We start from the raw sequence: 12,184 nt of genomic DNA on the forward strand, positions 1-12,184 counted from the left end.
ATCCACAAGTATCTTTGGCAACACTTTACCACAACTTTAAAAACTATATATTTCTTTTTTAAAAAAAAAACAACAACCAATCCAATGCCGTATATACAGTATGGGATTGAAAGAGGAGAACCCTGCATGCAGTCAGTTATTTTTTTAAATCATCGCTCGTACAAAGAGGATTTGAGATGAGTTTAAGGCAGAACGGACGCGAGAGGCGAGCGCAGGACTGAATGCGAGACAGAAATGCAATATATATTTTTAGTGCAAACGCATCAAAGCTTGTGTTAAAGTGTTGCCGTCACTCACGCACAGCTCACTCCTGATTCCGTGTCCTCCGATTTGGGATTCCGTTCCTGTCCCGCCGCCGTTTGATGGGGAAAAATGCGGAGTCAGTACAATATCTTTGATGAAAACTTTGCGACCACGAAGGGACACCAAGGACAGAGCTAAAACTCTGCTCTGGACTGGTTTTGAACCAGGGTTATCTTCCCCTCCAAGTAGTGCTGGAGTTACGACTGGCGAGGACAGGGAGGGTGGGACGGGACAGTAGGCATTTTTATTTTGCTTTTTTTTTTTTTTTTGGCAAATTCCTCGTTATAAAACTAGACACAGTTCCTCGGACGGCCTCTAGGGAGCAGGGACGATAACCCAGATTAAAACTGGATCTAGCACCCCTGGTTGGCCAACTAATCCCGCCGAGAATGAAACAGAAAATGGGGGCGCTTAGGAAGTGGCGGGCAGCGGCTGTGCTTGGGGTTGGGTAACGGGCTCAAGCTGTACCCCAAAATCACACTTTGGTTTGCCGTGTTGCGGAGAATTTGGGAAGAGACTGCAGGCGTCCCTTGGCAAGGGGAGAAAGAGGGCACCCACTTGAACGACAGCGACCGAGAGTTTAAAAAATATATAGATATACCTACAAAATGCTATAATTGTGCTCATACCCAAGCGACATCCTGCCAGTCTTCTGTTGTTTCTTAGCCAAAGAGGACTTCGCGTCTAGCTGAAAGTAGAAGCTGGATTTAAGAGAAGAAGGCATCAAATAGGCAAAAGGAAAATAAAGGTGGCGGTAGTGGGGAATTCATCAATTGTGAGGGGGCTTTGGACAGGGGAAAACAGAGAGAGAGAGAGAGAGAAAGAAGGACACACAACTGGGAAAACAGTCATGGAGACAGGGGTGTAAAAACAACTTGGGCGAGAAGAAACCACAACTTTTGGTTACTATAAGGTATCTCATGTATCTACCTATTTACAAAGTCCACGCTAATTTTTGCATATGCAATCATTGAAAATCAGTGCGAAGCCGAGGATCTCTGTGGAAGAGAAGGTGGAGGACGGGGTGGAGGGAGAGGGGAACCCGGCCGTCTAGGTCCCCCCCCCTGCCCCGGGACCATCATCGGTTCCCCCTCCCTTCAAATGGATTACAAAGGTGCAGGAGAAAAAAAACAACGACAACAACAACAAAAAAACAGAGAGGACAAAATGGACCCTGGGAACTTGGATGTGTCCAAAAACTTAAAAACGGATCGCCCACTCCCGTTCACCCTTCATCTTTTTTTTCTTTTTAAAAAAAAAAATCTAAGCCAGAGATGTCTTCAAACTTGACTACTTTTAAGACTCGTGGACCACAAACTCCCAGAATCTCCCCCAGCTGAGGAATTCTGGGAGTTGAAGTCCACAAGTCTTTAAAGGGACCATGTTTAAAGCGACCCCTGGGCCTAGGTGGGCCGATAAAGACAGGTCAGCTCGGCTGGCCGCCACCGAAGGTAGCTTTGGGATTTGTGCTCGGGGTGAATTTTCAGGGTGAATCAGCCGTCGCGGCGAAAAATACATCAATTTGGAGGGGATGTTTTTTTGAGTGGGGACAGGAGGTTTTTCTCCTGTGGCCCTGGGGTCCTTTATACATACACATTTGATGGAGAAAGGAAGAGACCCTCAATTCTCCGGGTTGCCAATGTTTTCTGAGCCAGAAAGGAAAATCGGCGGGTTGTCAATGCAGCTGAAGATTATGCCGAGATGGGAAACCCCTCCCAACATTTTACAAGGCCTGGACTCTTAATCCTGGCCTTACTTCACTCTGCAGCGGCCAGATTGACATCAGTTGGTCAGCCCTGCCACCGAGACGCTCCCAAGACCCACATCGCAGTTGCGAAACGCACAATCCCAGCACCGCAATGAGACATGTATACAAAACCAGAACGACGACAAAAAGAAAGGGGGGAAAAATAAAAATAAACATACACAACCCCCCCCCCCAAATGATTCCTGCTTAAAAATTCAAGCTTCCATTTTTTATATATATATATATATATTGTTTTCTGAAGTGCAAACCACATTCGAGGCTTGCTTTATATATATCTGCCTAAATTTTGTGGCGTGTCACAGAATCTAATTAAATCCAATCCTCCCCCTGTTTTTGCTTCTGTTTCCCTATCAGGCCAATAAACCAAAATGGAAAAAAAAATCCATTTGAGTCTTTTTTTTTTCTTTCTTTCTCTCTCTCTCTCTTCGCAAATATATAGATATAGATATATATACATATTTGTTTTTCTCTTACAAAAATAAATTCAATTTTAGGAATTATTTTAATAAAAACAATAAACAACAATAAATTTCTCTCCGTAGAAGATGGTTTCAAACGTGTAAACATATTTCTTTCTTTCTTTTTTATAGATATATAGATATATAATTTTTTTTCTTTTAAATTAAGATAAAGTGATTTTAAAGTACCCGTTCCATGTCAAAGTGCTAAGACTTCTTTGTTTCGAATCTTTTTTTGTGTGTGTTTTTTTTATTGCTTTTTCTTTTTTGTATTAAATAAAACATCCATCTTTTTCCACCCAAGTCTGCTTTTTATATATATATATATAAATCCTCTCCATACACACGCTCCCCTATTTAATTACATTCAGCCAAACAGTTCACCTTTTTTGTAATATACATTTATATTAAAAAGGAAATGTAAAAAGTGCTTGCCAAAAAAAACAAGAACAAAAAGAAAAAGAAAATAAGACTTAAAATTCATATATATATATATATATATATATATATATATATATATATATATATATATATATATATATATATATATATATATATATATATATATATATATATATAATTTTTAATCTGTGCATTTTTAAAAAACTCGGAAATGGATAAAAGGTGCCCTCAGTTTATTTACTTATTTATTTTTAGCTTAAAGGGAGCGGTGTCTTTAATAAATCTTTCTTCTCCTTTTTTGATACAGCTACTGCTTTATCTACACAACTGCTTCTACCGACATTAGAGGATAATAGGAAGAAATTTGGTAAATCACCCCAAAGTCAACTTTGGACCCCCAAACCTTACTGCTATCCAAATGGACACCCTTAAGTGCGAATCTGGCTACCTAAGGCTTCCAGAACCAGGGAGCATATAAAAAAAGGAAGAGACATAATTGGAGGAAGAAGGGGTGGGGGGGGGGGGAATGAGCTACTTTTCCTTCCCTGAATTAACTAGGGTTTAATTTATGCCAGGAGCACATCATTTTTCTTACAAAGCCATCAAAAGAACAAATATTTCCCCATTTGGCTCATTTCGGGGTAAAATGGGATAGAGAGAAGGTGTTTAGCAAAAGCTGAAGGCAGAGAAGATGAAGGGGAGAATTTGAGGTACAAAAGCCCATCTTTCGGCCTGGCCTAGAAAAAATCAAGGGACACCCCCCCGTATCTGCGTGACAACTTTGGGGGGCAGCCCAGGCCTCTCCCCACCTGAAGTGTCCACTGACGTCTAACTCTGTGTCCAACCCATGAGATTTTTTTGGGGGGGGGTTCCCGCCAAACAGTACCGCTCTTCCTTCGCAAGGCGCGGGCCGAAGGCAAGGCGGGCCTGCCTAAACGGGCACTAATCACCGCCCAGACAGATTTGGTATGTCTGAAGGATTTGTTCGAACCTCTGAAGTTGGGAGGGTCTCGAACCGGCTCCCCCTTCTCCGAGGTCTGGGATGCTGACTGATTCAAGGATCGCCTTCCAACGTACAACAAGATTGGAATATTTGTACCAGACCCCGTGGGAGTGTGCATCAGAGTGGGGAGGAATATCGGACGAGCTCGACGCGTGGCTCATGCAATCGAGCCAAGCTGCGAGAGCTCTTCCGCAGATCTTGGCGGGCAACAAAAACGATGCTCTTTGGAGACGGGAAAAAGAAACCTCGTACTGCAACTTTCAGTACAACATATACACGGCTTCATTTGCTCAACCCGGGGAGGAGGGGAACAAAGAACGAGGTTTTAATGAGCAATTTTTAAATCCTCACTTCGGAAGCATTGAGCAAAGCACCAAAGATCTTGAGAGACTTAACTAGTTTGGGGGGTCGGTGGGGGAAGGCAGGAAAAGAGATTCAAACTTGAAACGGATAGAAATCGTCCCAGAAGGAAAACTCAATCAACTATCTGGAATTGGTAAGTCAAGATGTAGCCTTATTTTCACGCCACAATCTTGGGACTGGGAATCGATCTTGGGAATCGTGGCTCGTTACAACTGTTGAGGGCATGATGGTTGGTTTGATCTCAAATAATCCAAAAGGCAAGCCCTTGTAAATCCTTTGGCCCACCTAACACTACGTGGGACTCCGGATTGTAAGAAACTCGGGGACACCAACTTGGGTTTTCCTAATTCGACAGGCCAACATCCTCCTGTCCCAGAACCTGATGTTGGAGAGTCGTGCCCGATAAATGTTGAAACCCCTTTTTCTACGAAACACAGAAAGCTTGAAGAAAAGAATTTAGGCGTTTGGTGCCCTTCACCAAACTTTGAAAAACGGGTCCAAAATTCTCTGCCGACAACCTTAAGAGCTGTGATTTGACGTAAGATGAAAAATTCTTCAAGAAGCTTTGTAGAAAAAATGAGGATTTTAGAAGAGGGGAGGAGGGGAAGGGGGAGGGGTGATTGGGAAGAAACGGAGATATAATTTTTTTCTTAGTAAAGCTTCCTCCTTTTTTCTTTTTTAAGTCAGCCAATTTACTGACCCCTTTGGAACAGCGGCTTCTAAAATACCTAAAAATAAGGCCATTATAATATATATCTATGTATATATATATATATATAGTTTTAAAACTTAAAAACTAAGACAAATTCTGGAAGCTTCGTTTCACGGTTTTGCAGACCTCTACTCGCTCTACCCCCTTAAGCCCTCCCTCCCTCCCGACCCCCCCCTCCCGGCTCAAAACCTTGATCGCTGGGTGGTCTCCTTTTCAAGACAGGGACCGGGTTTTAAAATTCATCCGCGGCTAACAAGAGTTCATAACTGAGTGGGAAGATCACAAACAGAGATACATTGTACACCTATAAGGCTATTCTGACTTTAGTTTTTGTTTCATTTTTGTCCAAAAAAAATAATAATGAAGAAACCATATATATATTTTTTCTCTTTCTCAAGAGGAACCGGAGGAAAGTTATAACTAGATTTTGTGACACTTTTTTTTTCTTTCTTTTTGGTTTAGGAAAGTCCTCGTGTTTTGTTTTTTTTAAATCCCCCTCAGACAATCTCCCCAGCTACATTCAAACTTCCCGACGCCGCGTGGGCGTTCGAATTATCTTCAAAGTGCTGTTCTAACTCGTCCTGGGGCGCGGCAGGCCCCTGCGTCTCCTCGGCCTCCTCGCCCCCCGCCAGGCTGCTGTCGTCGGGATTCAAACTCGGGACCGGGGCGACGGCCGCTTCTCTCACCCGGGGCTTGCGCCCCCGGCGGGAAGGGATGCCGTTGCAGCCATCTTTTTTAAGGTGCCGATGCAAATGGTCGGATCGGACAAAAGTCTTGAAGCAGCTCTCGCACTGGTAAGGGCGGAGACCCGTGTGGACGCGCATGTGATTTTTCAGGTCGTAGTTGTGGGCGAAGGCGGCCCCGCATTGCTGGCACAAGTAGGGCTTCTCCCCGGTGTGTTTTCTCATGTGGACCTTCAGCTTGTCTTGCCTGCGGAGAAAAAAAAAAGGTAAAAGGAAAGTCAGGGCGAATTGGCTCGCTGACCGAGCTCGCTCTTTTTCTCGTCTTGGTCAAGCTAGGTATCTGCAGAGATCCAAGCCGTGTTTTTTTCAAACTCGGCCACCTGAAGGTGGGTGTCAGGGTGGCAAGTAATGCTCCCATGATATATAGGACTCCGAGGGAGGAAGATTCAAGTTTACTGGAAATATCGTATTGGCAGTGACGTGCAGTGAGGTTTATGGCTGGTGAGGCACTGACCCAGTGGTGGGTTTCAAATTTTTTTTAGACTTGTGGACTTCAACTCCCATAATTCCACAGCCAGGCATGCTCAGTTCCGATTTAAAGCGACACTTGTTTTTCTCCTTTGCGAAAGAAGATTCCTTCTTTCTTTTTCTTTTTCTTCTCCCTTCCCCTCCTTCCTCCCTCTCTCCCTCCCTCCCCCCTCTCTCAAACACACATACACACACACAGAAGTTGGATTGGACTACACACACTTTCCCCCAGCCCCGGAAGGATCCAGCCCAGCTTCACTGATTACAGGTTTGAAAAGGCAACGTGGCTCTGCCTGCAATCAAACTACACTTTGAAGTTTGAAGTTTGAATTCCTCCCCCTCCCTCCGACCCACACATACCTTTTCCAGCTGTTTCAGAGAGGATTTCAACTCTGCTCTTGCCTCGGGTCCTCTGAAGAAGCCCCGCCCAAACAAGCACCCTCTACTATGAGGCAGGAGAACTGCATGCCTCACCTACGTCAGGAATTTGTAGGCTTTTAACCCTTACTTAACTCTGCTCAGTGATCATAAAACACCTAAAGTCAGACTAGATGAGGCATGCAGTTCTCCTGCCTCATAGTAGAGGGTGCTTTTTAGAGGCTTTTTAAAACAGTTAAGCAGAGTCATCCACGGTGAGGCAGCAACTAGCTCAGCCTGACCTCAGCTCTCGCCTTTTTCCTTTTACATTTTTTTTTCTTTTCATGATGACAGTAGTGAGGCTGTGCCTCCCCTGCCTCCCCTGCCTGCACATCACTGCATATTGGCGAAAACCGACTGTGAATATTCCTGCAGTTTTCACCAAGTTAAAACAAAAAGTTTTTCCCCTTCCCCAAACAGTCAGTCACATGGTCCAATCATACTGTCATCCGGTTGCCTGCTAAGGGCACTCCGCCTCTCTCTGACCACCTGAGGGAATGTCCTTGGTTCCCAAGAGAAAGTGTTTCGTTTTGGCTACAACCCCTTCCTTCTCTACTCCACCCTCCGTAACCCTCAGCTCCAGTGTGGCAACGCTGAAGCTAGAAAATAGCCTCGCTTAGGCGAACTTTAGAGTTGACAGTGGGTAGACTTCAACTCCCAGAATTCCCCCAGCCAGCTATTCCCCAGGCAGCGATTAATTTCTTTCTTTGCTTCATAATTTCCTTTGAATTTTTTTTTTTTTAAAAACTAGAATTCAGCTGAATTCTCAGGAATGGTCATGCTGCCTTGGGAATTCTGGGAGTTGAAGTCCACATACACAGAGAGCAACTTTCAACTCCCAGAATTCTCAGAAATGGCCATTTTTGCTGAGGAATTCTGGGAGTTGAAGTCTACCTACTAGAAAGAGACATTCAACTCCCAGAATTCCCACGCTGGCTGGGGAATTCTGGGGCTTGAAAATTGCTCCCTGGATATAACCACATGATGCAAGTTGAATCCCTTTCAACTTCCATGCTAACTGGGGGATTCTGGGAGTTGAAGTCCACATACCCAGAGAGCAGCTTTCAACTCCCAGAATTGCTAGGAACGGTCACGCTGGCTGGGGAATTCTGGGAATTGACAATTGCTCCCTGGCTATATCGATATATTGCGAGAGCCCCTTTCAACTTCCATACTAGCTGGGGAATTCTGGGAGTTGTAGTCCATGCTTGAAAAAGGCATCCATATTGAAAAGGCACTAAATTCTTCCTCTCCCAGACCCTAAAACAAAGCTAAAGATGTTTTTCTTAGGGCCAAGATCTGCTCGGTTACCTAAATATGTCGCAACTCCTATTCCTTTTAATGACTAGCACCTTGTAATATTAAACCGAGCTGCTGAGTGCCAGCCTGGTTGCAGCCAAAACAGGACACTGGAATGGCCCTTAAGTGGACAAAAATTAACTAAGCATTATAAAAATATAACTTTATGGGGAAAAACAGTTGAATCGGAATCAGACGCCATTCGCACAGAAGCAGGGAAAACAAAACAAAACCCAGATTGTCTTGCGGCTTCCTCCAACCACAGGCAGTCCTCTACTTACGATGCTTCATTTAGTGACCACCCAAAGTCACAACGGCACTGGAAAAAAGTCAGTGACGACCAGGGGTGGGATTTAGTCAGTTCGCACCGAGTCGGGCGAATCAGATGTTCATTTTGCCTCCGGTACACTGAACCGGTTGTTGCAAGGACCGGCTGGCCTCGCCCACCTCACCCCTCCCAGGAGTCTCCACGTTGCCCGTTCGTCATGCCAGGCAAGTGCAGGGCCCGCGTGGAGGCTCTGGGAGGGCAAAAAATGGGCCTCCCGAGAGTCCGGAAACCCTGAGCCCAGGGGAGGCCATTTTCGTCCTCCGGGAGGCTCAGAAACAACCTCCAGAGCCTGGGGAGGGCAAAAAACAGGCCTACCGGAAGTACCGGAAGTCTGAAAACGGTCTCGTTTCTGGCCGGCCTCTGGAGCCCAGGAGAGGCCGTTTTCACCCTCCCGGAGGCTCGAACAAAGGCTCCGGAGCCCGGGGAGGGTGAAAACGCCCCCCCCCCCACCATGTAGTAGGAGGCCAAATAGGCCACACCCACCATCGTCACTCCCACCCAGAAACTGGGCAGAGAACTCAATCCCACCCCTGCTTGCGACTCTTTTTCACACTTATGACCGTTGCGGCATCTCCGCGATCACGTGATCAAATTTAAAACACCGGGCCACCGGTTCATATTAGGACAGTTGCAGTGTCCCGGGGTCACGTGATCCCCTTTTCCCGAGAAGCAAAATCCACGAGGGATTCACTGAACTAGCGTGGGACTCACTTCAATGACTGCAGTGATTCACTTAACAACAGAGGCAAGAAAGATGGGTCAAAAAAAGGTGGACTTATCTCGCCTAGCGACTGAAATTTGGAGTGCCATTGCGGTCGTACGTCGAGGACTACCTGTCGGTCAGGACTGCCGTTTGAAACCCTTTTCTGGCTGGCACAGCCCCCAAGATGGGCAATGAATGTCCAGCAATGCAATACGGGGTATTTTTATGGAGACAGCCAGGCCGTCAGGCTGCTCTGCAGTTCCGCGAGAGAGGAAGCTAATCCAATGTTCCTGTTTAGTACCGTCTTATGTCATTCCAGGCATCGAAAAATCTTTTTAATGGACTCTGGATGGCTTACAGTATTCCCCTGACTGAACAGACTAAAAGCATCATAAACCAAAGCCAGGAGGAAGAGTGGAAATTACCATATTTTTTGGTGTATAAGACGCACTACCCCCCCCCCCCATTGCCAAAAGTGGGTGGAAATGTCTGTGTGTCTTATACAGTGAATGTTGCCGGAGACCCGCCCACCTGCCGGCCCCCACCCTTCGGCCTCTGCCTCCCAGCAATTTGCCTCCTTGCAGTAAACATCCTGGTGAGCTTCAGCACAGCCTGATTTAGCACGAGCAGCTGATTGGCGGTTGAATCTGCCTCCCAGAATACCGCCTATCAGCTGTTCCAGGCTGCGGGGATCGCTGCCACCCATTGCCACCGCTGCCGCCTACTGCCGCCTCCGCGTGCCCCATTTTCGGCGCATTCCAAGTGGCGGAAATCACCACCACCGCTGCCGCCTATACCTGCCTGGAATGGGCTGAAAATGGGGCACATGGAGGCCAAAAACAAAGTGCACGGAGGCACCCTCTACCGCCGGCTATCCCCACCACCTGGAATGGGCTGAAAATGAGGCACACGGAGGTCAAAAATGTGGCCCATGGAGGCTGAAAATGGGGCCCATGGAGGCCAAAAATGAGACACACGGAAGCCGAAAGTGGGGTGCGCAGCGGCAGCAATAAGTGGCAGCGGCAATAAGCGGTGACGGTGGCGATGGGCGGTGGCAATCCCCGTAGCCTGAAACAGCTGATCGTCGGTATTCCGGGAGGCAGATCCAACCTCCAATCAGCTGCTGGTGTTAAATCAGGCTGTGCTGAAGCTGACCAGGCTGTTTGCTGTAAGGAGGCAAATTGCTGGGAGGAAGAAGCAGATTTTTTTCCCCTTGTTTTCCTCCCCAAAAGCTAGGTGCGAAAAATACGGAACTTCTCTATGTGAGTGGATTGAGTCTGTTGGTTGCACTGCGTCTCGGTGCAAGTCTGCAGGGGAGCTAGAAACACAGCTTTGGGGGTGGGACAGCGGGATGGTGTACCAGGATAAGCGTCTCCCATCCTCCTCCTCATCCCCTCCCCCAAAAAACAGGAGGTCTTTTGCCAAAGGAAGAGAATTCAGCTAATCCTTAATTTTAGCTGTGCAATTTGGGATGAACATCCTTTGAATGGCATGAGAGTAGGAATGGATTTCCAGAGGAAAAAATTGCAGACTGCAGGAACCAATTGCACCACTCAGGTGACCCTGAGGACAGAGATAAACCTCTAAGTGGCTTCAACAACCCTCTAAAACAGGGGTGTCAAACTCAAGGTCTGCGGGATGGATGCGGTCCATGGGGTGCTTAGATTTGGGCCATCCTGGACCGGCCCATGGTGCCTCTGCCAGCAAAAACAGAGCTTAAGAGGGCTGGTGCAGCCCTTTCAGGGTCCGTTTTCAGCCGCGATGGCCTCCTGCAGCCCTCTACCAGCAAAAATGGAGCTCCCTTTTTTATTGGCAGAGGGCTGCAGGATGCCGTCGTAGACCAAAACTGGGCCTGGGAGGTTAATTGTCCTCACTATTAGGAAGTTTCTCCTTAGTTCTAAGTTGCTTCTCTCCTTGATTAGTTTCCACCCATTGCTTCTTGTTCTACCCTCAGGTGCCTTGGAGAATAAATTGACTCCCTCTTCTTTGTGGCAACCCCTGAGTACTGCTATCATGTCTCCCCTGGTCCTTCTTTTCGTCAAACTAGACATACCCAATTACAGCAATCATTCTTTATATGTTTGAAGAAGAGATTGCCCTGCCGTTTGTCAGAAAAGGAAGAATGGATGGAAACTGATCCAGGAGAGGTTCAATCTAGAAATAAGGGGACATTTTCTGACCGTGAGAACAATCAACCCATGGAACAGAAGTTGCCTTCAGAGGTTGTGGGAGCTTCATCACTGGAGGCTTTCAAGAAGAGACTGGACTGCCATCTGTCAGAAATGATGTAGGCTGTCCTGCTTGGGCAGGGGGTTGGACTAGATGACCTACAAGGTCCCTTCCAACTTTGTTAATCTGTAGTCCATCAAACCATAAGGTGTCAGCCTCCAGTCCCCTAATCATCTTCGTTGCTCTTCTCCACACTCTTTCTAGAGTCTCCACATCTTTTTTACATCGTGGCGACCAAAACTGGATGCAAGATATTCCAAGGGTGGCCTTACCAAGGCATTGTAAAGTGGTATTAACCCTTCACGTGATCTTGACTCTACCCCTCTGTGTGTGCAGAATTTGATTTGGCAACCGGGAGAGCAATGCAACCTTCTGCACCGCCTTCAGCCTGCTTGGAAGCTCAATTTTCATAATGCACGACGGGGCTTGGAAGAACAATTTTAATGGCAAAGGGAGCGCCCCACCCCTTGCTCCCAGGAGAGAGAGAACGGCTTTAAGAACATTAAAGGGGGGTGAGGGGTGGGGATGGGAGAATAATTTGCATCCTCTGCTTCAAGGTCACGAGGAACCGGCTGGCCTCCTGCCCAGAAGATCCTTCTGGAAACCACAAAAAAAAAAAAAAAGCCCTCCATGGAGAAACAAAACAGCCTCCCTTCTCGGCCATAGTACCTCTTTCTCCATCACTCACTCCGAGACTCCTCCACAGGCAGCCATGGAGACCTGAGTGAATTCGGTTCCTGGATTTGCACAAGGAGGGACTCACCGAGCAAGCCGGGTTGGCCCAACTTGCTCGGCCACTCAAAAAAAAAAAAAAAAGAGCCCAACCCTCCCCAGGAGTGAAAACTGGTCCAACTTGTGTTGTGTGTCGAGACGCTAGAGATTTAACCGATGGGTTGAATGGGTCTTCAACTCAATCTATCTATCCAGAGTCTCTTTATCAAAACTTGGCAACTTTGGAGAGACCTGGACTTCAGCTCCCAGAATTCTA

At 46.8% G+C, this 12,184-nt stretch overlaps 1 protein-coding gene across 1 annotated transcript in view; it reads right to left on the minus strand.

The window, feature by feature from the left end:
• Positions 1–5,484: 5,484 nt before the first annotated feature.
• Positions 5,485–12,184, minus strand: part of ZBTB7A (zinc finger and BTB domain containing 7A) — a 61,886-nt gene continuing 55,186 nt past the window's right edge. Inside the window, exon 3 of the mRNA XM_081941418.1 lies at positions 5,485–5,939. Within this exon, the coding sequence (XP_081797544.1) occupies positions 5,507–5,939 (433 nt within the window). The 3' untranslated portion in view covers positions 5,485–5,506. The remainder of the gene's footprint in view (positions 5,940–12,184) is intronic.

The sequence above is a fragment of the Natrix helvetica genome, assembly GCF_964273705.1.
Source record: "Natrix helvetica genome assembly, chromosome: 1".
NCBI lineage: Eukaryota > Metazoa > Chordata > Lepidosauria > Squamata > Natricidae > Natrix > Natrix helvetica.